General features: G+C 53.2%; 6 protein-coding genes across 6 annotated transcripts; 4 read left to right on the forward strand and 2 right to left on the reverse strand.

The window, feature by feature from the left end:
- The first annotated feature begins 538 nt into the window (after positions 1–538).
- Positions 539–2,730, forward strand: C8Q71DRAFT_4197 (uncharacterized protein). The gene is made up of 4 exons (XM_047918439.1): positions 539–735; positions 791–1,073; positions 1,125–1,879; positions 1,938–2,730. Exons 2-4 carry the CDS (start codon positions 796–798, stop codon positions 2,255–2,257), a joined length of 1,353 nt encoding a protein of 450 aa, XP_047784369.1. The 5' UTR covers positions 539–735; positions 791–795; the 3' UTR covers positions 2,258–2,730.
- Positions 2,562–4,482, forward strand: C8Q71DRAFT_4241 (NAD-P-binding protein). The gene is made up of 8 exons (XM_047918470.1): positions 2,562–3,006; positions 3,077–3,309; positions 3,363–3,378; positions 3,436–3,467; positions 3,523–3,547; positions 3,599–3,689; positions 3,747–3,861; positions 3,920–4,482. Exons 1-8 carry the CDS (start codon positions 2,927–2,929, stop codon positions 4,309–4,311), a joined length of 984 nt encoding a protein of 327 aa, XP_047784370.1. The 5' UTR covers positions 2,562–2,926; the 3' UTR covers positions 4,312–4,482.
- Positions 4,483–5,779: 1,297 nt separating this feature from the next.
- On the reverse strand, positions 5,780–7,184 carry C8Q71DRAFT_728975 (uncharacterized protein). The gene is made up of 5 exons (XM_047922001.1): positions 6,887–7,184; positions 6,778–6,818; positions 6,635–6,726; positions 6,503–6,577; positions 5,780–6,447 (listed from the first exon to the last, which is right to left on the reverse strand). The coding sequence occupies exons 1-5, from the start codon at positions 7,052–7,054 to the stop codon at positions 5,909–5,911; spliced, it is 915 nt and encodes a 304-aa protein (XP_047784371.1). The 5' UTR covers positions 7,055–7,184; the 3' UTR covers positions 5,780–5,908.
- Positions 7,185–10,867: 3,683 nt separating this feature from the next.
- On the forward strand, positions 10,868–18,162 carry C8Q71DRAFT_864200 (uncharacterized protein). The gene is made up of 42 exons (XM_047928260.1): positions 10,868–11,075; positions 11,125–11,494; positions 11,552–11,815; positions 11,876–12,052; positions 12,103–12,169; positions 12,227–12,267; positions 12,322–12,368; positions 12,421–12,535; positions 12,588–13,008; positions 13,067–13,130; positions 13,187–13,283; positions 13,338–13,368; positions 13,417–13,552; positions 13,604–13,649; positions 13,704–13,731; positions 13,785–13,811; positions 13,861–13,923; positions 13,978–14,018; positions 14,076–14,453; positions 14,506–14,554; positions 14,607–14,694; positions 14,751–14,763; positions 14,814–14,873; positions 14,925–15,017; positions 15,072–15,336; positions 15,388–15,556; positions 15,610–15,753; positions 15,802–15,863; positions 15,914–16,153; positions 16,206–16,308; positions 16,359–16,477; positions 16,528–16,587; positions 16,643–16,649; positions 16,700–16,829; positions 16,877–16,940; positions 16,993–17,015; positions 17,070–17,195; positions 17,248–17,494; positions 17,555–17,569; positions 17,623–17,735; positions 17,787–17,810; positions 17,865–18,162. Exons 1-42 carry the CDS (start codon positions 10,933–10,935, stop codon positions 17,988–17,990), a joined length of 4,896 nt encoding a protein of 1,631 aa, XP_047784372.1. The 5' UTR covers positions 10,868–10,932; the 3' UTR covers positions 17,991–18,162.
- Positions 18,163–19,876, reverse strand: C8Q71DRAFT_4385 (NYN domain-containing protein). The gene is made up of 5 exons (XM_047918540.1): positions 19,484–19,876; positions 19,191–19,415; positions 18,917–19,128; positions 18,793–18,858; positions 18,163–18,735 (listed from the first exon to the last, which is right to left on the reverse strand). The coding sequence occupies exons 1-5, from the start codon at positions 19,743–19,745 to the stop codon at positions 18,280–18,282; spliced, it is 1,221 nt and encodes a 406-aa protein (XP_047784373.1). The 5' UTR covers positions 19,746–19,876; the 3' UTR covers positions 18,163–18,279.
- Positions 19,877–21,245: 1,369 nt separating this feature from the next.
- Positions 21,246–22,565, forward strand: C8Q71DRAFT_728993 (uncharacterized protein). Its single transcript, XM_047922002.1, has 3 exons — positions 21,246–21,419; positions 21,479–21,951; positions 22,010–22,565. Exons 2-3 carry the CDS (start codon positions 21,551–21,553, stop codon positions 22,131–22,133), a joined length of 525 nt encoding a protein of 174 aa, XP_047784374.1. The 5' UTR covers positions 21,246–21,419; positions 21,479–21,550; the 3' UTR covers positions 22,134–22,565.
- The last annotated feature ends 1,557 nt before the right edge of the window (positions 22,566–24,122 follow it).

Genomic DNA, 24,122 nt, shown 5'->3' on the forward strand with positions numbered 1-24,122 from the left:
AACGGGGCAGTACTCTGGGAAATACGATAGACAACAGCATGGAGGGTACAGACTGAGAATGTCTGCGCGAATTAGTACTCAATTGTCCATCAAAATCCAGCGAAGGAGGACAGTCAAGTGTGGATCGAGCAAGTTAATCTTCCACGTCACTAGTAGAGGAGACGAAGGCACTGTAAGCCATGTCCCTAGGCATAGCAAGTGGTCCAAAGCGCGTCAAAGCGTTCACGAACGAGCGCAGGCTCGAGACGATCATTGCAAAGGTTGTGCGGCCGCAGAGTCGAAGAATTCATGAGGATCAGGATGAAAGCGTCGGGTCTGCAAGAGTCTCCGAGTCATAGAGCGACGAGAATAGTGTGCGATTGAAATTGATGTACAGCACGTACATGTCGATGGGAGACGACAAGAGGAGCGTTGGGTCGGAGAAACGAAAGGCAAATATTCGCCAAGTCTGACACGCTAGTGCCTGCCCTGAAGTACCTGCGGCACGTGACGGATCGCGTTGTGTTCGCGTCGCGTGCCACAGCCTGAGATTTATATTGGCCACACCTGGCCACACCCGCTCTGACTCACCACTGGCACCCGCTCTTCACTCCGTATCGCGAGCTCAAAGTCTCTTTGACAACGTTTGCTTACCCACCTCATAAGGAAATAAAAACCGGTGGAGGACAGGGAGCCTGAGCCACTCTGACCGACTCGGAGACGAACACAACGCTTTAGAATTCCCGTTGAGCATAGGTGCGTCTTGAGCTTCATGGAGTCGTTCCGTAGAACTCATGATATTTCCAAACAGTTGTCATGATTTTAACTCCCTCTGTGGCGCCGCCGACAGCGTTCATCTCTACCACCCCCACGCAGGGCACGCGATCATCGGTGCCCGCGCAACTACCCCTCAGTCAGGCATCTGTGAAGGCTTCGACCCACGAAGATCAGCCTCAACTCTCACACGTCAGTCTATCACAGCTCAGAATCCCGTCCCTGCTTTTGGAGGCACCGACCATCACACATACCATGGCTGCGACTCTGGCTATGTCGCTGCTAGGCCACACGCTGTTTCTCAAAAGCCAAGTCCCTTTGTACGTCTCAAACATGATACCCACATAAAACATCATTCATCTTTGTTGCAGCCCTGTGGTACAGCTAGCCCGAATGCCAGGCGGGCCATCTGACTCTCGCGCAGCCAGGCGGAGAAACGACCTCCTCGCTGCAATTGACACACTCTCGTCTCATATGCAAACTACATTTACAGCTTTATCGACCGCTCTTGCACGGAAAAGGTCCAGCGGCGAAGACACATCTTCGCCTTCCACGGGAACCGCGCATCTTGCTTTTGTTCTCGGGCCGAGCGTCGGGGCTGCGCGCGCACGAATCATATACACCGTCGATGGCCTAGAGGTGAAAGTGTGGGGCGAGCGCGATGATTCTCCTGGTCCGTCGAGCCATCCAGGAGCGAAGAGTGTCCATGGTGGGGACAAGGATGGAGAGGAGGAGGAGGACGGAGAGGAGGAGGAGGAGGAATACGACGACGAAGATGAGGAAGATTTGGAAAGCGGAGACGAGTCTGACAACACTGACAGTCCAGAGGAGAGCGATGAAGAAGCCGCATCCGAACCGCCACTGTCTCGATCACCTTCACCTTCACCTTCACCTTCACTACCAGCTTCTGAATCCCAACCGCACGCGCCTTCACCGACACAGGGCTTATCGGAGAATGTGGCTCCTCTACCAGCACCCCGGCGTGCAACGGCATCACCTCCAGCCCAGGTACAGAGTCAGACGTACGCAGAAGAACAGCAAGCACTGCGGAATGCCGAGCGTCTGCTGTCACGCACTCTCGCGAATGCATGTGCAGAGGACAGCGGAGGCATATCTTCCGAGCTTGGTACGTGTTGCTCCATTTCATTCCAGGTGTATCAACCGACCTTCTGTGTCGTCGGTAGCGCCGACGCAAACCCACGTATTGCTCCGTGCACCCAGACGCTTCGCGCACCCTGCATGGATCCCAAGGCAGAACCTCACGCGCTCACTCGAAGGTACACTTCAGTCTTTCCTCGACGCCGCGTACGCTACGGGCGGCAATGTACCTCCCAAGAAGAAGGTTTTTGCGAAGGGTGTCAAGACGGAGGGTGTCTGGGTAGGGTGCCATGGCTCGGATGTCGCTGGGAGCATGCACCTCGGGGGCGACGGCGAGGAGGATGAGGAGGATGAAATGATCTGGTGGGTGTGGGATGGGAAGATCGTGGGCTTCTCAGACTGGTGAACATCATTGTATGCGTGAGCCTGAGCATCTGTTGCCAGTTCGGACCCGGACTGCCTGCCGGCGCCGTGGGGGATTCAGAAGGCTTGGAAGTCTCAGGCTGTCTGAGCACCCAACACCGTCGTCACGCACACATATTCACTGTCTATACCGATACCTTGCATCCACGAACGAACCAGTACCGTATTCTCTACTGCTGCGGCTCTGCATGAACTTCGAGCTTTCCAGGCGAGGAACGGTGAACCCGGACCGCCAGTACCCGGAGTGACTGTCGAGTACAAATGTTAGAGCAGACGACAGTCACATAAAGCATACTATCCGAGTCAACGTCGACTTCCCAACTTTGTCTCTTTGCATAACTTCGCCGTCTTCATATCGCCATCTGCCCTTGGACTGGTCACTGCCCTGCATCGCCCTTGATGTGGCTCACGATTGCACGCGGCAGGCAGGGTTCAATATTTTATGGCCGTCGTACCGCCGCTAATTGGCGTCATGATACCGTAAACGCTCTGGCCTCGCCCTGACCACCACTGCGCGCGGAGGGGACATGGGAAAGTTCACCATTCATCGAAGAACGTAAAACAACGAGCTTCAAGTCTCGTCGTACGACACCCTCCTCCGCCCTGCCCTCAAATTCCTCTCTTCGGTGCCTCTACTAGTCGTTCCGCAGCCATGGGCCTCTCTCAGTCGAAGTTCAACCCTGCCAACCTCCCAGACCTCTCGGGCAAGGTTATCGTCATCACGGGCGGCGCGTGAGTACTGCTACCTGACAGCCAGTGCAGGATTGACGCGTGCTAACGAGGAGCGCGTTCAACTCTGTAGAGCAGGCCTGGGATTCGCGATAACTCAGCACCTCGTGCGCAAAGGCGCGAAAGTGTACATCGCGGCGCGCCCAGTTGACCGCGCGGAGGATGCTATCAAAAGGTTGAAGGCTGCAGGGCTCGGTCCGGGGAATGGTCAGCTCGAGAGCTTGGAGCTCGACTTGATCGACCCGCATTTCGTGAAGAGGGCGGCGGAGGAGTTCATGCAGAGGGAGAATCGGTTGGATGTGTTGAGTAAGTCATGCTGCATTCTGTGGCGCATTCCGCTATCTGACGGGCAATCACAGTCAACTGCGCTGCCATGTAAGTCTTAGGCTCGCTCGGTGGGTGTCGGGAGGTAATCTGAAACACGCTCTATAGCATGATGTGCCCATACCAAAAGACAAACTATGGTGAGATAGAGCTGTCCAATTGTCGTGACAGTAGACTGACATTCAGGACGCTCAGGAATTCAAGATGTCGTCATGGTCAAGTGAGTCTATTGGTGCCCGGCTGTCGCGTTGAAACTCAACGAAGCGTGCAGCCACATTGGTCACTTCGTCTTCATCAAGACTCTTCTGCCTATCCTCAAGAAAACCGCGAGTGAGCCGAACAGTGACGTCCGAGTAGTGGTTGTACGTCTGCCTCTACTTTTATCGAAACGGAGTCGTACTGAAGTTCAGATTGTATAGGTCTCCTCTGATGGATACGACGCGATCCGGCACGATGTCAGCTTGAAGACAATTGAAGACTTCAATCCGGAGTACAAGGACGCCGTCTTCCCTTGGCCCTCACTCCAAAGATATTGTATGACCTCTCACTTCTCTACCGGGGGTGGCAGGCCGCTGATCCCGGGACCCAATAGGCTTCAGCAAGCTCCTCGTATGTATGCAGGTAGTCCAATGGCAGCGATACTTCGACGAAATGGACCTCCCCATCATCATCCTATCCACGCATCCAGGCGCTGTCAACTCGGACGGCGCGCAGAAATGGCTTGCCACGCTCGGCACGGGATTCCTCGCGACACTCGCGACCTGGATTATCAGCCTTTTCTTTACGTTCCCCGCAATCGCGGCGTATGGCACTGTCTTCGCTGCGGTCGCCCCCGAGGTGCGTGCGGAGCCCCGGAAGTATCGCGCAACGTATATAACGCCGCCGACGAAAAATACTGGGCTGAATGCGAGGGCGCGCGACCCCGTGGCTAGCAAGGATCTGTGGGATTTGACGCAGAGAACGTTGGAAGATATTGGCGTGTAGACTTGCTTATATTGTGTCGGGTGTACTTCTTGATCATGGCTGGCTTATAGAGCGAAACTGCTACGCGTGCTTGTATTATACGGTGTCGACGTTACAGGACTTACAGTAAGTACATGGTTATAGCAAACCTCTTGGACAACTGTACCGTGAGTACTCACACATATGATGATGTATCTAGTGAGTGCCGTCATGCACCGCGCGTGCTGCGTGGCTATATGGACCCCTCCTCCTCCACTGCACTGGCGGCCCGGACCAATGATCCTCGTTCACTCATATCAACCACATCCGACGTAGGGAGGGATAGGGGAGTAAGGTTTGATGGATCTCATAGCATTCATAACCCACGTCACGGACGGCTGGACCAACTGTAAGCACAGAACGGCTCTTCGACCCTTCGCACAGATCGTGCTGTCGACATGGAGCTCTTGACTTACCGAAGGCGAACATCAGGAAAACTGGATGACACTTTTGGCTCGTTTGGCGCCATACGTGAGCTCCAGGATCACACGCGAGCTTGTGTCTCAGGAAAACTCAATGCCGAGCCATCGTTCTCAGGCGGGAGCAACGGTGATCCACGATCTCAGGTCTCGATAGCCGGAACATCCCATTGTCACGTGCTTTCGGGCACACTGCATGCATGAGCTGCATACTCGTCGCTCGAGTCAAGTTGGAACAACAAGAGTTGGCTGGCAGGTAGCTGACAAACATGATGTACTTTAGACCATATCTGAGGTGCTGGTGAGTGTGGAGGTTCGCACTTTGCACGTTTCCTCGGAGGCAAGCGTCGCCGCTCGCACCACGCGCCGCCTACATCGCTTTTGGGACGTGATCACCACCTGGGCCCGCTCTGAATTTCTGACCAGTCCGGAGTCGATGTAATTACTAATGTACAGTAATAATACTATTCCTCTTAGTATCATGTGCCCTTGCACTCCTCGACGCAGCAATACGGTCCAATACCGAGGCTGCAAGTAACTGAAAGTATGGCGCCCCGCGCATGGGATCTTGATCCGATCATCGGGCTGAGCAACAGTCTCATGCCATGAGACAGTGGATCACTGGCGATGTTTCCTGAGCCGCTGGGATCGTGAATGACCACTGGTGAGATGCAGGTCGTTTTTCGAGGGTTTCGGGTTTCCTGATGAATGCGCAGGAGATTGAGTTCACCTTTGGCCCACGTCAATTGAACGGAAGAAGGGGTGTGCGGTAGGTATCATCATTGTATGATCGCATGGCTGTAATGCGGGTGAGATCGAAATCCATCGAAGTCCAATTCTGTCTCTTTTGATTGACCGGACCCAGTGTGTCGCACGAGAGCGTTCCTGTGCAATTATGACCACGAACGGCGTTTGGAGTGCATAGATGCTGGGGGAAAATCCGCATCGGTCGTTGGCCACCGTACGTCGGCGGGCCGGTGCCGACTCGCCTGTCATCTCATGGCCCCTGGAGGTCGCGCCCTTTCGAAGATATGCACGGCGGTGAAATCAATATTGTATTCAGAGCAGCGTAGGCTTCGCCGTATGTTGTCACCCTCTGGCATAGCCGTGAACCGAGGAAAGACAGGCTGGACAATTTCGTTGTGATGCCATTCTTCCACCTACAGCCTCGTCACAGACCACACCATCAACCACAACTTCCACTCCACCGGCGTGGTCGCATAAAGCGGCGCCTCCTTGAACTCGACCTCAACCTTCACCGTACCTTCCTTGAACACTCCACCGTTCCACAGCGCCGTCCACGACTCCCGCGAATGGCAGAAGAGTCGGCTCACGCCTGGCGTATCGTCCCCAGTCGTCAGCAAGCCCCTCACGCCCTTGACGTCGGCACTGAAGTGTCGGCCAAAAATGAGCGAGCCCGGGACCGGTGAGAGCAGGCTTGCTAAGCGCTGCGCGAGTGCGAGCTGCTTGGCTTCGTCGAAGAGGTGGAAGAACATCGCCACGTGGATCGCGGAGACGTGCCCTTGCAGCGGCGTGAGGCTCGTCAGGCCCGAGAGTGCAGGGGCCGGGGTCGAGGGCGGCGTATAAAGAGGTGGACCGCTAGTAAGATAGCTATCATTGAAAATATCACCCGGTACGAACGGCACGGGGAACGACTCTGGGGTGCTCTTGAAGAGACGGTGGCCGAGTTCCCAGTATGCTGCGAGATGATGTCAGGACACGAGCAATAGATGAACCCGAGGGATAGAATTTACTTCGCTCGAGGTCGGCAGCGAGGGAGTTCTCCTGCGGGAAGCCGTCGGCTATTGCCTTCCTGATGTCGTTCCCAACTAGGCATCGTGTGTTGAGTCGACCTAGTACGGTGGTAAAGGTTTGTGGAAGCTCACATGCGCAGGGGATCTCGAGGAATATGGCACTTGGCCGTTCCCGCCCCAACTGCAGGAGTTGGGCATAGGCGGATTGGTGGGAAATACCCGTTCTGGCAGAGGGTTGAGCTTTTATGTTTGAAGAAGATGTGACAGCGACTCACTGTGCGAACCAGAAATAGCGGATGCAGGGGTATGGATACACCTAGAATTCTCGCGGTCGATCCTACGTCAGAATTTCACTAGTAGCCAGGTCCTGCCAGTGGTACTTACCTGGTACGCATCCACCTGTATCTTCTTCACGTGCTGCTTGAGCTCCTCGTCGTTCTCTATACCGGTATGCGATTTCAAGAACGCTGCATCATCTTGGCTCAAGTCATAGTACTTGTCGTCCAGGGAAAGACGATCAATCGCGATGAATTCTCCACTCCTATCGGCCATGATGACTTTGAGATGTTCAATGTAGTCCCGCTATATCGCAGACAGACAACAAGAAGTCAGTTTGACCAGACTCAGCGGGTGGGTGTTAGGCACTGCCTCCGACCGCAACCTCGTATTTAACCGCAGGCCACACCGCGTGTACTTATTTCGCTTGCTGTTTCAGTGGCTCCCAGCTGACCGCAGGGAAGTAGACCCATGGAATGCTTCGAGTTCGTCCGCACCAAACAAAGTGTGCGGGCTGGCTCATGTGTAGGATCTGGTGCCCCGGGCGGCCAACTAAGCTTCGGTGACCAGTCTGGCTGACTGAACACTAGCCTCGCAGAATGACGGTCTGTCTTCCACTCGCGGGATCTAGAAGGAGAACCTGCCGTCGGGCGTAATCACGCGTTGATCTCGCCTTCGAGTGGCATGTGGGCCACATCAGAACTTCGGCGATTTCGGTGACGGGCCGTGACGGGCTCTAACGCTTGCTGAAATTCCAGTTTCACATTCTGTCAGCATATCCGCCGTCAGCAAGACCCGCCACATTTCAGCAAGTTGGGAAAATCTGGCGACCGCGACGTTAGAATCCGTTACACAGGCAGAAATCTGCCAGTAGGAAACCGTAGGGCGGGTAACGAGGCACCCGCAGGGGAATGGTGATATTTTGACGGATAGCTTGACGGTGTCCTGTGAATCAACTTGAAGGGTGATGTCGCACCTGCAGGACGGGCCTGTGGTTTGCTTGTAGGTCTTACACGTGGGCAGTCTCCTCCCCATCCGTTTTCGGGAGGTAGGGGGCCCGTGTCGCTAGGCCGTGCAGTGCTACATAAGTATTGTCTAGTCTCCCCTAGGCAGACTCTAAACACGACCTTGTTGAGGATCGGTCGGGATCTGGCAAGATCCCGACCGATCTTGGGCGATCCCGTACTAGCCCGTACTGTCCTGTATGGTCCTTCCGGATCCGGGCTGGACGCATAAATACGTTACTAGGCCCCTCGATTTTTGTCCAATAAAGCCCTTCATATAAGGGCGAGCGCGACGCGACGCGACGTTGACGCGTCTCAGACGCTCGCGCAGGGTATTGCGCAGGCGCTTAGTAAATACCTCAGCTTAGATACTATATCGGGCCGGGATCTCGGCCACCTGCGGTACTCGGTCATTGCACCCTCACTCTACGACAGCTGCTCTTATGGACTGGAAATAAATACAAGCACATTTATATACATCTCTTCAATGCCTGTGCACGTTTTGAAGCCACCATGTTGAGACCCGGGTTCAGAAAAAATCAATCAATGAGATGATGTCCATTTTTGGTAAGCTGTGGCTGAGTCTCCCGGACCCCTTGTCTATAACTGCGCACCTCACTCGAATCTTATGCCTAGCACCCAAAACAGAGTCTCAAATGCATCTTTGAATATTTCTATAGGATTACAGACCATGAGGATGGGTCCCGGCGATGTACGGAGCTGATGTCGATAGCATGGCCGACATCCTAGTCGGTCCGGTTCACCCTACCCTCTTCACGGAAACAACGCACAGATATCTACTGAGTGAATCCAAATTTTTTCTGATATTTTTATCATGTTCCTGAGATGTTTTAACATCATCCTATACATTGATTGGGGTCAGTGCGGTGAACATACAGTGGAGAGGGCTCGTCGAGTGCTAAGGTGGCCGAGATCCCGGCCCGATATAGTAATATCCACGTCGACCGCATTTGGATGTGGCGTCTCCGGTGGCCGTTGTTTACATACTGACGCCGGCCGGGATCTCGGCCACCTAAGCAGTCGATGCATCCTCCTGAGCCTATGTGTGCATTGAGTGCCCGGGTGAGTGTCTATAACTTTGATAGAACATCCTAGGTATACGGTAAAAATATTTAAAGAATTTGTGGGTCATTGAGATGGCAATGGGAGGGGATTTCGTGACGAGAGTACTGGCGGCTGAGTTAACTATGAAGTCGGCCACGTAGTTGCACATGAGCCTATACGAGGCTGTTGAGTGTCTATATGGGCATCAAAATATTTTGTGACGCTCACAGACATTATCACAATACTTCAACAGCCACTGGGCCTGAGCTGCGAGCACAGTGACTGGATGCAGTCAAGGTGTACAGGATATGCAGCCGGGAATTGCCAAATATGGGCATCACCACACGGATTGATTTTTCCTGCTTGCACTTCTCGGTATATGGACTTCATATATGATACATGGATAGACAGGATAATCAGTTAGACCCTAGTAATTATTCTGTGACTACAGAATATGTTTCAGTAGACAAAGAGGACGGTGACCGACTACCTAGGGTGGCCGAGATCCTGGCCGGCGTCAGTATGTTTTCTGCCAGCCGCTATGGCGAGGTAGAGGGGATTAAGATTGGGGAGTTTGAAATGGCTGGGGCGGGGAAGGGGCGGGGAAGGTGCGGGGTATAAAACGATGTGGCGGACAGTGGCAGGATCGTGGCGATACTGAACATTGTATTGTACTATCGACACGGGGCTCCCTACCTCGCCAGAGTGGATGGGGAGGAGCCTGACATCGTCGGCATGTCCTCGCCTTGCCTTTCTGGGCAGCGGACAATGAATGTTTTCGTGCTCAACGCCTTTACGGTGGTCGCCTTGGGCACTCAATAGCGGTGATCTGGAGTCTAGAGCTGTTCGACCCCATCTAAACCCTTACGGAAACGCATCCACTATGAAGAGGTACGACAGCTCTTGCCAGGAATTCAGACCGGAAAACGAACGATAGCGTCGTTGAATATATCAGCTAAGCAACTCAAAGGCATAACGTGAACAAGCTATCTAAACCACTGTTCTCATGTCATCAATCAATTGCAGGCACAGGGACGTAGAAGGGTAAATTCTGCATTAGATTCTACCGTACGACACTACTCGACAACGACACAAGTTTTTTGTGGTGGAGCGACAATGACACAAGTTACTTACAAGCGTGCAATTATCCATCAGACATACGCCCAACTCGCTGGCAAGTCTCCATCCGTCCCCAAAAGGCGCGAATGAGCGACAAGCCAAACGTCCTCGCGTTGACCGAAGCCGACATGTGCTCTGCATAACGAGCGGGCACTGTTGTCATCAACTGGACATGAAGGATGTGGCACGAATAAACGTGCGAGACTCGAGTTAGTACCTATAAAATAGATCCTAGCTGAGTATGTTCTAAGGAATCCTAATGTCGCGATGTCATTTTTATAGGCGTTGAGTTTAGGGCAGGGAATCTGACAGCCCGTGGGAAGTGTCACGTCCCCTAGTTCGTCGCGCGACGACATCGGACAATCACACAACTGCCAATTGCCAGCGCCGTCACCTCGCCTTCGCACGCTGTCGACGAGGCATTTGCATCGGCGAATGTACACCGAGTTTGTCTCACAGCTGGAAGGCCAACGCAGGGATGATTGCATGTCGTCGCAGACCTTAAGCTTCGCTGACTCGAGACGAATAGCCTATCAACGCGGAGTTGAATTTGATTCGTCATAACTCTCGCAATCCCCGGGCGCGGACTCGCTCTGACTGTCGACTGACTCTTTGCAAGCTCCGGGGCCGAGAACAAGTGAACCCTGGGTTGTGGGGAGATAGATAAGTACTTAGGTGGACACGTCACACGGCCTGCCGCGATACCGCCAGAATTCTGACCAAATTCTGACTCGTTCAAAACACAGGGACCGCATGGTCGTCGAGGAGGAAGGTACGGTGGCTTCTTGATGGAGATTAGGCCATGGCCCATATCTCATATACACAGCATCTGCCAGATCGAGTTGTCCAGAATTATCCCGCGCGCTTGTACTGTAACGGTACATAGACCCTGGTTCTGCATCAGCGTCAGTCGTTCGTCTTCCTCCTCCTCCACGTCCTTCGAGTGTTTTGTCTGTCCCAGGCACGATGGACACAGGAAGAGACCCGTTCTTCAGTCATGCCAGTTGGTCCGTGAGCATACCGGGAACTGCGCAATATGTCTTCGCTCAGGCACAAAAGGCTCGCAACCAAAGTGTCTCGGTGCTGAGTGCTGCACGAGATGAGATCGAGTAGGTGCAACGTTGCATTCATTTCAAGCTGAAATAACATATAACACAGCTTCGCGGATTCCACACTGCTCTATCCTGTTGGGGTTGCTGCGCTCTCGGTCCTAGTACTGCTGTTGCAGCTAACCTTCCATCTTCGAACCCAGCGGAAAGCGTACACGAAACTTGCTCAGTCAGAGCCTTCACCATTAGCTGAGCCTCTCCACGCGCCAGAGGAGAGCGAGAATGCGTCCGCGCTCACAAAACACGTCAAGGAGCATGGAGGCGCCGTCACGATCGCGTTCAACCTCATACGGTCCGGGTCAACTCTGGCTTTACTAGGCATGTCCATATACAGCGCAACCAAAGCCCTGGGCCACACGGCGACGCTGGAGCCCCAGAACTCCGAGATCGTCATCCACGTCGGTACTTGCATAACCTACGTGAGCACTTCCCCCTGCTTCTTTTTACGCGCCCAACGAAACTGACGCGTCATCCAGTTGTACGCGTCAGCGCTCAGCATCGCCTCGGTGCTCGCCGGTCCGCTTCTCAGCACAACTGTCGTTCGCCACCTAAACTGTATCCTGGTCTTGGAGTGGGCGGCTTACGCGTACCGTGACCTCTGGCCCTTGGCAACATTTACGCTCGAGCCCATAGATCTCGACGAGGGCGCGCTGCTCTGGGCCAGACTCACCCTGCTGACTCTCAGTGCTGTCTTCGTTCCTCTGCTAATCCCTCGGCTGTACATTCCCTTCGACCCGGAGGTACGTCGCTGCAGCCACGCGGACAACGTAGGAAGAGCGAAAACTAATGATATTGTGTAGAACCCATGGCCCGACCCGCCCCCAGAACAAACCAGTTCCATCTTGTCACTCTTGCTGTACAGTTGGCTCGATCCGACTGTGAGGCTCGCCTCGCGCGTCGAGCATCTCACAATCGACATGTTGCCCCCTCTGGCCGACTACGATGAAGCGCACAACCTGATGAAAAGCAGTGTTGATGTATGTATGTCTGTTAGCATGCGTGACGCATTTGTTGATGTGCTCGGAAGGAACTCGATCCTTTCAGGGTCAAGACGAAGGGCAGGCATCTCATGTGGGGTCTTCTGCGTGTTTTCCGTACGTCCATGCGCGTTTGCGTGGCTGCGCCCATGTGTACTTATGCAGATTGAACAGGAGCTGACTGGATTATCATGACCATCGTGACCACTGTGGACGTACGTCTGCAATCCCCTCAGTCCGCTTATGTAGGCTCACGTTCTATCCGACAGACCACTATGGAGTTCATCAGTCCGCTCGCGATCCGGTACATCCTGATGTGAGTACACCATTCTCACATTGAAGCCTGGCTTTCTGACTTCCCCCCTCAGGTACCTCGAGACGGACGGTGTGGGTGCTACCGTGCGGCCCTGGTTCTGGATCGCGACACTGCTCTTCGGACCGATCGTGGACTACATCTTCGGATCCGTTTACATGTTCCTCTCCGTGCGTCTAGCCTCCTAACCTCTCGTACTGCTACTAATTGGCACACCTGTAGACGAGATTGCTGACTCGCGTTGAGGCCATCATCACGCAGCTTGTGTTCGAGCACGCCCTGCGCATGCGCATGAAGGCGGATACCTCTGACGAATCTGCCAAGAGCGAGGGCGACACGACCGTCGCCGGCACACCCGATACGGCATCCGTCGCGGATTCAAGCGCGACCACTGCTCAGGAGAACGGCAACGACAATGACAGTGACTCGTCAGCGGGCAAGGGCAAGCAGAAGTCCACTGCGACTGCGCAGACGGTGCCCGCGCCCGCGCAGGGCCCGGATGCGAGCAAGGTCGTCGGGAAGGAGGAGACGGCGAAGCCAAAGGACGACGAGAAGAAGGGTAAGAACGTCGTCGGCAAGATCAACAACTTGATCTCATCCGACCTTGCCTCGCTCGGAATGGGCAGGGAGTTCCTGGTAATCTGTATGTGTTTGGCGCGTCTCGATGCTTGCGTTCCTCGTTTAAACTATTCTCCCCGCAGTGGTCAAGCTGCCGGTCGAGATCATCTGCTGTGTCTGGTTCTTGTACGCCGTCTTGGGCTGGAGGTCAGTAGCTGTACCATGAGAGGCACGTTAACGCAGCGCATCTGATAGCCTCACAGTGCGTTCGTCGGTCTCGCTTCCATCGTCATTCTATTCCCCGTCCCTGGTTTGATTGCAACGATGATTCGCAAGATCCAGGTCGCCAAAATGAAGAAGGTACCGTCCACGAGTATAATTGGACGTGCAAGCTGCTGACGCATACCGTTCTAGACTGATGCTCGCGTACAGACTGCGACAGAAAGTGGGTTCAAAGAATATCCACCGGTGTACTCTCGCTGACTCCTGTCAGCTATGAACGTCATCCGCATGATAAAGCTTTTCGGCTGGGAACCCAGGGTTACCGAACAATTGGCTGAAAAGCGTGAGGAAGAGCTGGAGCTCGTGAAAAAGAACAAGCTGCTCGATCTTATCAATGGTAACCTGAAGTGCGTATGCAGTCTTCTGCACCCATGCAGCTGACACTGAACCGCCTGAAGCCATGTCATTCCTTTGGTGACCATGATAGCAACCTATGCGACATACGTGAGTCTGCCCCATCAGAATGGATCTAGACTGCAAATTGACATCAGCCTATAGACCATGATCATGAAACGAGAGCTCACTGGTGAGATGGCTGCTCCCCATATGCGCGTGAATCTCACACCGGTTTGTGTTTAGCTTCTGCCGTCTTCTCGTCTATCACCGGTACGTACTGTGAGTTCCGGCGGTCTGCATGATACTCATAAATGTGCAGTATTCGACACTTTCAGCCAGCTGATGCACATGGTTCTCGGCTTCGTGCCTGCGCTGATCCGAGGTAGGGTCATGAAACCGACGAGAGACGTTTAGAGGACTGAGTTCTGTATCGCAGCCAAAGTATCGTTGGACCGAGTGAATGAGTTCTTGCAGAAGGTTAGTTTTCTCTGCCTCGCATTCCGAGATGGTTGATGGGAATATGTCATGCCATAGACAGAGCTCCTCGATGAGTACTCGGAGCAGCCTGACGAGATCCAGACTCAGATCGGCGCGCAGCCCGAGGAAGACGTGATCGGTTTCCGCAACACTTCTTTCACATGGGCAAACACAGCCAGCGGTTCGGCTGCCTCGACCCCTGGAAGTGGGCGAAGGAACTTCGCCTTGCGCATCGACGGCGACCTGATCTTCAAGAAAGGAAGCATCAACCTCGTCATCGGCCCTACTGGCTCGGGAAAGAGCTCGTTGTTGATGGCGTTGTTGGGCGAGATGCACTACATACCGGCAGGTCCTGATTCGTTCTTCAATCTTCCCCGTGGCGGTGGTATCGCCTATGCTGCGCAGGAGTCATGGGTACAGAACGAGACTATCAGGGTAGGTGCTTCATCGCGGGAATGGTGCATAATGATTATATGTGTCTGAGTAGGACAACGTCCTCTTCGGGGCACCGTACAATGAGGAACGCTACCAGAAGGGTACGTTGATGCATCCTGCCGTAGAGAGCAGATTACTCATCTGCGCATATAGTCCTCGAACAGTGCGCTCTCAAGCGCGATCTCGAGCTGTTCGCTGCGGGTGATCAGACGGAGGTGGGCGAAAGGGGCATCACACTCAGGTACAAGTTCGACTTCGGATGTTGTTGATTGCAATCATTGACTCTTTTGACACCAGTGGCGGTCAGAAGGTATTCGGTGGTCCGTTTGGGCGATGTCATTGTACTCACACCCATCCTAGGCACGTATCACGCTTGCCCGCGCTATATACTCGCAGGCGCAGACACTGTTGTTGGATGATGTAAGTGATGAGTCGCCTTCCATGGGTTTGGAGGAGTGAACTGTTTGCTAGGTACTCGCTGCGCTAGACGTCCACACATCACGATGGATCGTCGAGAAGTGCTTCAAAGGCGATCTTGTACGTGGCCGAACGGTGCTACTCGTTGTAAGTCCACATTTGTCCTAGACTTTGCAAGGCTCCTCATGGTATCAATCGCAGACGCACAACGTTTCGATGGCCAGCCCGATTGCCGACTACGTTGTCGCTCTCGGCACAGATGGCAGAATATCCAGTCAAGGATCCATAGCCAACGCGCTAGAGCGTGACAGGAAGCTGGCCGCTGAAGTAGCAAAGGAAGAGGCCGAACTAGAGAAAGCAGAAGCTACCGTTGACGAGCAAGCTCCGGAAGAGGCTCCGAAGAAGGAGGATGGCAAACTTGTCGTCGAAGAAGAGGTCGCAGTTGGGCATGTCGGTTGGCAAGCGAGTACGTCACATGTTTCTTCTGGTCATGGTGTCTTTCTAATGAACACATCAGTGCGGCTTCTCTTTAGCGCGCTTGGAGGGAGCCACCAAGTCTTTTTCTGGTTCAGCTTTATCGGCGGTCTCATGCTGTACATGGTCTTCAACATCCTTGAGACCTGGTTCCTAGGCTTCTGGGCGAGGCAATACGAAGAAATGCCCGCGTCCGAAGTCAAAGTGCCATAGTAAGTCTCCGACGCCGAATACGAGCGAAACTCCTGACCACGATCTATGATAGCTTCCTGGGTGTATACGGGTTGATCATGATCATATCGACCCTCTTCTACGTGGCGGCCTTCTATGTCTACATGTACGGGACGCTGAGAGCATCGAGAGTCATTCACAACGAGCTAATTCGCTCGATTCTGGCTACAACATTGCGGTAAGTTCAAAATACTACTTTCGTGACATATCAATGATCATTTCGTAGTTGGCTTGACAAAACACCTACATCTCGGATTATTGCTCGATGCACGCAAGACATCCAAGAAGGTAAATCTTTCCTGTACATAGCGTGTCCTCAACTAACAAGGTTGACAAAGTTGACGGTCCCGTTGCGAGATGGTTCAGTGTCCTTACAGAGATGTCGCTGGAGATGCTCATGAAGCTTGGCGTCGTGGTGGTGATATCGCCCATCTTCCTTATCCCCGGTGTGTTCATTGCCGCTGTCGGTGGTTGGATCGGCGAGGTCTACATGAAGGCCCAACTCGCGGTCAAACGTGAAAGAAGTAATGCAAAGGCCCCAGTGCTCGGCCACTTCGGAGCCGCGTTTGCGGGTCTCAGTATGTAACGGATTGCTCGATTACCTAGGGTTCTAGCTGACGGGTTGGACAGCCTCTATCCGCGCCTACGGTGCACAGGAAGCGTTCAAAAAGGAGTCGTACGTACGCATCAACCGATATACTCGTGCTACAAGGACTTTCTGGAGTCTCAATCGGTGCGTTGAATACTGCAGATGACTGATCAGGCAATCTGATCGCCTCGTAGCTGGGTAACTATCCGTATTACCGCCCTAGGATCCGCCTATTCTGCCGCTCTGGCAGCCTACTTGGTGTATGGGAAGTCAATCACCGCGTCCAATACCGGTTTCTCCCTGAACATGGCAGGTCAGGAGAGTCGGAAATTGTTGTCCCCACACCGTGCTGATATCATGCAGTCGGATTCAGCAGCATGATTCTTTGGTGGGTGAGGATCTTCAATGAGTTGGAGGTATCAGGTACGTCGCAACATGAGCAGGTGAAAATCGCCTTTGACCATGTTCCTCCCTTCAGGCAACAGGTAAGAGACGGTGGTATGCAGATATGAGACTCTACCCATCATTGCCGTAGCCTCGAGCGTATCAAACAATACATGGAGATCGAGCATGAACCCAAAGCTACGCCAGAAGGTGTTCCGCCTGCATACTGGCCGGCGAGCGGAGACCTCAAAGTCGAGAAACTCTCCGCTCGATACTCTCCAGTACGTCTTCTCTGGTGCGCGAGCAAGCATATGCTTAGTAAATCTAGGACGGGCCTCGCGTCTTGCACGAGATCTCGTTTGAGGTGAGGTCAGGAGAGCGCGTTGGCATCGGTGAGTGGAAATCGTTCCGAGTTGCGAATCCATCATTAACCCTGCTATCCAGTCGGTCGCACCGGTAGCGGAAAGGTAAGCACCGCGCCATGTATGTGAGACGTTCGCATGCTGATAATATGCCTTCAGAGCTCTTTGACTCTGGCTCTCTTACGGTGTATCATCACCGAAGGCGAAGTGTATTATGATGGTCTATCGACAGACAACATTAACCTGGACGCTCTCCGCTCGAATATCACCATCATTCCGCAAGTGGTGCGTCATTCTTTCTCGGTAGATGCTCGCATTAGCCTGACTGCGGTATCAGCCCGAGCTCTTGAGTGGGACGTTGCGTCAAAACCTAGATCCCTTCCAGCAGTATGACGACGCCGTTTTGAACGATGCCCTTCGGTCTGCCGGCCTGTTCTCGTTGCAGAGCGACATGACCGAGGGTCGCATCACTCTCGACACGCCCATCGCAAGCGGTGGAACGAACCTCTCCGTTGGGCAACGTCAGATCTTGGCCCTTGCAAGAGCCATCGTGCGGCAGAGCAAGCTGCTGATTCTGGATGAAGGTCGGTAGCCGTGTTCATCGTATTGTTAGCTATCTAACCATTGTGTTGTCGCTCATCCAGCTACGTCTGCCATCGGTGAGAGCGTTGTTCCTACAGGTTGAGAATTAGGCTGACGCGGTTGCCTTCAGACTATGCAACAGATGCTGTGATACAGTCATCGCTCCGCCAAGAGCTGGACACGGGCGTCACTCTGCTTATCGTCGCTCATCGCCTACAGACCATCATGGACGCCGACAAAATCGTGAGTTATGCTGCCTTTCAGTTGACTTCGCTGCTCATAAATCCCATGCAGATGGTGCTCGACGCTGGCAATATTGTACGTGAACATCACATGCTGATTACCGGTTTGGACACTGAGTACTCTCTATAGGCTGAATTCGGCAAGCCCAGCGAGCTTCTGAAAAACGAACAGGGTATGCTCCGTGCGCTCGTCGACGAGAGCGGCGACAAGGAGACGTTGTATGCCATGGCCAGCGATGCCACAGGTTCTCACTGATAGAGTTGCGAGCTTCTGTATCCAATCTGTAATCTATTGCGGGTTCGTCATGCATTCTCTTATGTATACTGCCTTTGTGGTTTAAGTAGTGCGGGAGGATCTTCCACGGTCGAAGTGCTTCGTATGAGTATCTAAGAGTATGTATCTACAGCTGAGAAACGGAACGTCTGTAGAGCAAAGCTTTGTCCCTCCGAAACATCATCATACATGCTATGCGGCGGATATTCGACCGCGCCGAGTCGCAATGACCAAGACTCGGAACCACATGAGTACACGTACAACGTTCACTTTACAACAATCGCGGATGCAGGCTGATGAACCTGTCACTTCCTTTCTCGATAGGTCCAGACTTGTCGCTCTTGAAGACAATAATCTGCTTCTCCTCGGCAAGAATCGTGTATTCCTTCAGCTTGGACACTCCCGCGTCCCCGAAGACGTTGGGGTTCTTCTTCGGGAGCATTTGACCCAACGCCGAAGAGGAGAGATATAGAACGCCCTCACTCCGATTCGCCTTCAAGATGTCCACTAGGGCCTGGAACATTGGGTCCACTTCGATGGACATGTGGGAAGGGCCGGCATTCTTGGGCGACTTTGATGCGTATGGCTGTTTCTCAGAGCTCCGCACGCTCGTCGGGCGTGAACTAGTGGCTGTGTCTGACTTTGTGTCGGTCGTAGGTTTCACGGAAGACGAGAAGAAGCCGGTGCCTTCGGGGAGCTTTTTGCTGGTACGTATAGGTGTAAAGGTCTGTGAAGTGAGATGATGCATTAGTGACCCATACGCCTATACGCGGAGCTCGCTCACCGCTTGACTCGCTTTCGCAGACTTTTTTGGAGGTTGACGTGGAAGCGCTTGTTCAAGTTCCTGGCTCTGCAAACGGAAGAGTTCAATTTTCACAACTAGTATAGGAGCATGCTACTGGCCTCACCTGTAACAGCGTGAGTTGGTCCGACCATTCATAGACTGAATGACACTGAGCCAGCCGCAAGCCTGCATTAGCAGTAGTGATGGGGGTGACGATAATGATATTGTAGCCTCGTAGCGATAGCCTGGAGAGCATGGGTGCATAGCCCCGATCTCCTGAGATGAGCAGCAAGGTACTCGGCGCCGGATTGTCGAGTGCATACATAAACATGTCAACTGCCAGGTAAGCTCGATGAGTGCCTAGTAGTCTGCGTACTTGAGCGGAATAACCAGCATACCCGTGATGGCTTTGTCGATGACCTCCTTCATACCGTCATGAGGGCAGTCTACCAGCTCAAAGCCCGCCGCATACAACCTTGACCGTATGGCAGTAGCACGAGGCGCAGCTAGCTGCGCGCGATCCAGGTAGACCTTCATCGTGATTTTGCGACCGAAAGTCTTTGCCAATCGGCGTAGCGCAGACAGCCGCAACATCGAGCTCTCTGAATCCACAGCGCAATTCTCTGCAACCAAGTTGTATTCGTCGGAATTGGTCAGGCCGTCGCTTCTAACGTTGTGGAGAACGACGTACCATAGTCCCAAAACACGCCGACGCTTGAATTTGGCTGTCGACCTTCCTCTGACGCTGGGTGTTCGCCTGTGGCACTGGCAGCATCATGATACGGGACTACGGCAGTACTGAACAACAACCGAGTGGCGCAAGGTCCACTCCCATGTGGGCTTAGCATCCTCCTAGACAGCTGCGTAGACAAGATATGATCACTACGGCCCCTTGGAGGCCGCACTGGCAACTTGGCCCGAGTGCGGGATTTCAAGACGTTGGTAATGGACATGAGGAGCTATGTGATCGTGACTGTATGGGACTGAGAATCTGAGTCCTGTCGCCGATCGTGTGGACCGTGCTGGATATGACAGAATGTGAAGTGAACGTTATGTAACCTTGACGCGTGACGCCCGAAACTACGATGCCAAAGGCGTGGACTCAACGTGGACTGGCACGATGGACCCGGCGATACTGATACGGTCTCCACCAATTCATCAAGTACAATCTTCAGAGCGTAGGTGAGCGACTTATGTAAGGCTCGTGTGCGTGTTGATATATGATACGTGGCACGAAGATCCCATGCTTTATAGACCGAGGTCGCGCGTGATGTACTACTAGTAGATTTGAATGTAGTAGTAGCGTGCGCTGCTTGCGTATAACCCTAACCTTCCGCCAGCTGTGATTGGCCGCCAATCACTGGCGCACGACTGCTACTACGTATAGTACTAGACTACTGACGCCGGCCAGGATCTCGGCCACCCTAGGTAGTCGGTCACCGTCCTCTTTGTCTACTGAAACATATTCTGTAGTCATGAAATAATTACTAGGGTCTAACTAATCATCCTGTCTATCCATGTACCATATATGAAGTCCATATACCGAGAAGTGCAAGCAGGAAAAATCAATCCGTGTGGTGATGCCCATATTTGGCAATTCCCGGCTGCATATCCTGTACACCTTGACTGCATCCAGTCACTGTGCTCACAGCTCAGGCCCAGTGGCTGTTGAGGTATTGTGATAATGTCTGTGAGCGTCACAAAATATTTTGATGCCCATATAGACACTCAACAGCCTCGTATAGGCTCATGTGCAACTACGTGGCCGACTTCATAGTTAACTCAGCCGCCAGTACTCTCGTCACGAAATCCCCTCCCATTGCCATCTCAATGACCCAAAAATTCTTTGAATATTTTTACTGTATACCTAGGATGTTCTATCAAAGTTATAGACACTCACCTGGGCACTCAATGCACACATAGGCTCAGGAGGACGCATCGACTGCTTAGGTGGCCGAGATCCCGGCCGGCGTCAGTAAGTACTGTAGACCCGGGCCCAGCCCGGGCCAGCACAACTTCACAATGGTCCTACACACCGCGGGCAAACCAGGTTGTTCGAACTCCGAAAACGCTACGAAAATTGGTCCCTCATGGGAACCTTTTCTGGGGGCATTTGGGCTCCGAACATCCTCAGAACATGATGTATTTTAGCCAAATTTCAGCATGTTCGGAGCATGTTCGTAGCATGTTCGACGAAAACACGCATGTTCGGAGCATTTTCGGAGCATGTTCTGGGTCCATCAAAACTCGCAAAAGGTTCCCATGAGGGACCGATGTTCGTAGCGTTTTCGGAGTTCGAACAACCTGGTTTGCCCGCGGTGACACAAGGGGCAATCTATGGGAAAATTATGGACCGCAAGTCTCAAAAGTTTAGCGCCGTCCCCCGAACACCAGACCGACCACCACCACTCTGATAAGATGGTAAGATTAGATGAGATGACAAGCTATGAGCGATCTTGGACACTCATCCGCTCTAGCAAACCTCGTCTGTACTACCCGATCGCGACTTCGCGCCTCGCTCATCGTCAACCACGACTATCGACTGAACCTCATTTGCTATACCCCACTTTCCTTTGACTTCTCTCAGTCGTCTTGCAGAACTATTCAGTGTCAACACTCACTCCCCGGTATGCCGCGTCTTATGTGGCATCAATTTATCGTTACATCGCGGTCGATAAGTCATCAGAGCCTGGTCAGCCGCTGCGACGTCCCAAAAGTCTGAACGCGAACGTGACATGTGCAGAATGAGGTGGCTGCGATGGTAGGACAAGGGAGGGGCGAGGGGAGCGAAAGCGGGCGCGTAGACCGCGATATTGGGTACTTATGCCGTTGTTCAATGCGCTCATTACTTACGGTCTCCTTTTATATTGCCCGCGTGAACAGGTGCATTCATCAGTGCTCTGCTCTTGCGCACTCCCTCGCCCGTGCATCTGCTGGTCTACGCACCCAGTCGATCACTCCTGCACAGCTGCCCTTCCCGACCCCTACATCCGCATCGGGCCTCCAGGCCCTCGCGCCAGCGGACGATGCGGAGTTACGCACCGCGCAGCTCGATGCCAGTGTGAGCAGCAAAGCGAACCTCCACGTGAGTGTCATGCAGGTCGAGAAGGTGCTGAACGCGAGTGTTCTTGACTATTTATACAACAGCGCGCTGGCGTTGTGAGTGCTTTCGTGCCTGGAGAAACTAATGGTATGCTGATCGATCGACCGATGACAGTGTCCCCTCAACAATCTGTTCTCCTTCGACTACAGCAAGTTACAGACGAATGTTACCGCACCTGCTTTGCTCGGGCAGCTTTACGGCCTGCTCCGAGTCCTCGAGAAAGGGACGAAGTAAATGATCATGAACGTCAGCTTGAGCCTAGTAGCGAGCCTCGTGAGGGACGCCGGTGCGACAACTGCGACGTATAGCATGAACAAGACCATGCTCAACATGCTGGTGCATTGCTCTCCCAGCACCCGATCAGTTGCCCGCATGTCCGCATGTCCGGCTGTGTACACGTCTATTCACTTGCATGTGCGCACGCGGGCTCGTTCATCCGCACATCCACAGACATCCACCCGCCGACTGACTACCCACTTGCGAGTACCTCGGCCATCTACCCATCTGTTGCTCGCCTGCGTGACTCATTCGTTTGCCCTTCCCAGGCCCTTATTCCGATTACTTGAACAGCATAGGACACTTATGCGCGGATACTGAGGATGCGGAACACACCTTCCGCAATGTATGTAGCATTCACGTCAATACATGCCCCTTGATAGGTACACTTGTCCCACGCACACTCATTCGTCCTCTGTACGGTGAGCGAGTGACTTCCTGGACGCCCGCGTGGCGTGTTGAGTACGCTCTATGCCGTGTGCTATACGCACTGCGCCCAGCTCGGCTCCGCAGGTTTGACATAGAGTGCATGGAGGCAAACATCGAGTTTTGCGCAGATACACATACATACCGGTCAGTCGCTGCAGATTCCCCGGGTGAGTCATCCATTGATTCGATCAGTCTCGCACTGACTGAACTTCCCATGGCCCCTGCCCCGTGCAATCAGCACTGCAGTACCGCGCACGTTGAAAGACATCTTGGTATGCACGTTGGGCGCTCGTGCGATGTATATCGGCGCTTACGCCACCCTTACGTTTGCTCTCCGAGACTTGTCCTTGACAAGTCTTCAGCTTCAGGAGCGCTCGGATGCATCTACGTTGTACGATGCTTTGGCCCTTCCCAACGCAATCTCATCTTCAACGACGGGAGTTCTCGAAGTAGTAACCGAGTGCGGCCATGCTTCAGAAGCTTCCTTTCTGCACGTCGCACTCATCATCCTCTTGATCAACACTTCCAGCATCCTCGACACCAAAAAATTCATTGATCAAGCCTCTGGACACTGACCCGACCCGTTCCATTCTCGAGTATCGCGAGTCCATTGATGCCAATTGGATTCACACGATCTACTATGTGAAGTACTGAGGTATTGTAATACAGCGACACAACCTATTGTACACTATGTATCATTGACGGACTCATGTACGCTACATTGAAATGTTGATTTCATCGCAAGTAAACCATTGACCAGAGCTCAATTGAACTTCAAGTTCAACTCGAATGTCACGGTCGTGGTGGCTGCAGATCTCAGATCTCTCCCTATCCCAGGCGTACCCTCCGGCGCTTCTATACAGTACAGTAGAAATTCAACAGTATGGACGTGCACTCATCGAACTGTCATAAAAACCACATAGGATAATTGCTACATATATGAGTGACACTCAGTACAAAAATCATACGCATATCCTCACTATGTGCCGAACGGTGCGAAATCTCGCTGACTTTCGTCTGAAAAGTGAAATCAAGGACCCCGTACACCGGTTTTGGACCACCACCACTAGGGTTGCGGTCCAGTTTCCGGCGCCTGACTGCCCCTTGGTCCTACAAGCGTCCAAATACCCGAATCAAAGTCGACCGCAAGTACCACAGCCTGCCTATGCGTGCCCGGGGCCTGTGCTACAGTATTATCATAACAATGTCGGGGTTGCAGATGAAACACGTACTGAATCCTGTGATCGACCCTCAGGCTCGGGCTTCACGGTGAGAGTCCTCGAATTCAGACCCTCATTGCCGTTCGCAAGACTATCCTGACGATGACCTGCCCGTACGTTGAAGGTAGCCAATTGACAGACCCCACTCGCTCCCGCAGGGCCTGTCTGGCCGCATTCCCTTGGAGGTACTTATAAGGTGATGAAGAACCACGTCATGGACCACGTAAAAGGCAAGAAGAGTGACTCATCACATTGTTGACAGTCATACTAACTCGAGCCATTCCTCTCACTGCAGAATCCCC

This window comes from Rhodofomes roseus (assembly GCF_022264815.1).
Source record: "Rhodofomes roseus strain CIRM-BRFM 1785 chromosome Unknown C8Q71scaffold_1, whole genome shotgun sequence".
NCBI lineage: Eukaryota > Fungi > Basidiomycota > Agaricomycetes > Polyporales > Fomitopsidaceae > Rhodofomes > Rhodofomes roseus.

Bases quoted from the DNA above. Each gene is read 5' to 3' on its own strand.
- C8Q71DRAFT_4197 (XM_047918439.1), top strand. From the start codon at position 796: ATGATTTTAACTCCCTCTGTGGCGCCGCCGACAGCGTTCATCTCTACC. The intron at 1,074-1,124 runs GTACGTCTCAAA...TCTTTGTTGCAG, and splicing joins CTCAAAAGCCAAGTCCCTTT to CCCTGTGGTACAGCTAGCCC. The intron at 1,880-1,937 runs GTACGTGTTGCT...TGTCGTCGGTAG, and splicing joins AGGCATATCTTCCGAGCTTG to CGCCGACGCAAACCCACGTA.
- C8Q71DRAFT_4241 (XM_047918470.1), top strand. From the start codon at position 2,927: ATGGGCCTCTCTCAGTCGAAGTTCAACCCTGCCAACCTCCCAGACCTC. The intron at 3,690-3,746 runs GTACGTCTGCCT...CAGATTGTATAG, and splicing joins GTGACGTCCGAGTAGTGGTT to GTCTCCTCTGATGGATACGA. The intron at 3,862-3,919 runs GTATGACCTCTC...GGGACCCAATAG, and splicing joins GCCCTCACTCCAAAGATATT to GCTTCAGCAAGCTCCTCGTA.
- C8Q71DRAFT_728975 (XM_047922001.1), bottom strand. From the start codon at position 7,054: ATGGCCGATAGGAGTGGAGAATTCATCGCGATTGATCGTCTTTCCCTG. The intron at 6,727-6,777 runs GTGAGTCGCTGT...ACCCTCTGCCAG, and splicing joins CGCTATTTCTGGTTCGCACA to AACGGGTATTTCCCACCAAT. The intron at 6,578-6,634 runs GTGAGCTTCCAC...CACGATGCCTAG, and splicing joins CCTCGAGATCCCCTGCGCAT to TTGGGAACGACATCAGGAAG.
- C8Q71DRAFT_864200 (XM_047928260.1), top strand. From the start codon at position 10,933: ATGGACACAGGAAGAGACCCGTTCTTCAGTCATGCCAGTTGGTCCGTG. The intron at 12,369-12,420 runs GTGAGTACACCA...TTCCCCCCTCAG, and splicing joins GCGATCCGGTACATCCTGAT to GTACCTCGAGACGGACGGTG. The intron at 13,812-13,860 runs GTACGTACTGTG...ATAAATGTGCAG, and splicing joins CGTCTTCTCGTCTATCACCG to TATTCGACACTTTCAGCCAG.
- C8Q71DRAFT_4385 (XM_047918540.1), bottom strand. From the start codon at position 19,745: ATGTCCATTACCAACGTCTTGAAATCCCGCACTCGGGCCAAGTTGCCA. The intron at 19,416-19,483 runs GTACGTCGTTCT...ACTTGGTTGCAG, and splicing joins CGGCGTGTTTTGGGACTATG to AGAATTGCGCTGTGGATTCA. The intron at 18,736-18,792 runs GTGAGCGAGCTC...CTCACTTCACAG, and splicing joins CTGCGAAAGCGAGTCAAGCG to ACCTTTACACCTATACGTAC.
- C8Q71DRAFT_728993 (XM_047922002.1), top strand. From the start codon at position 21,551: ATGGTAGGACAAGGGAGGGGCGAGGGGAGCGAAAGCGGGCGCGTAGAC. The intron at 21,952-22,009 runs GTGAGTGCTTTC...GACCGATGACAG, and splicing joins TACAACAGCGCGCTGGCGTT to TGTCCCCTCAACAATCTGTT.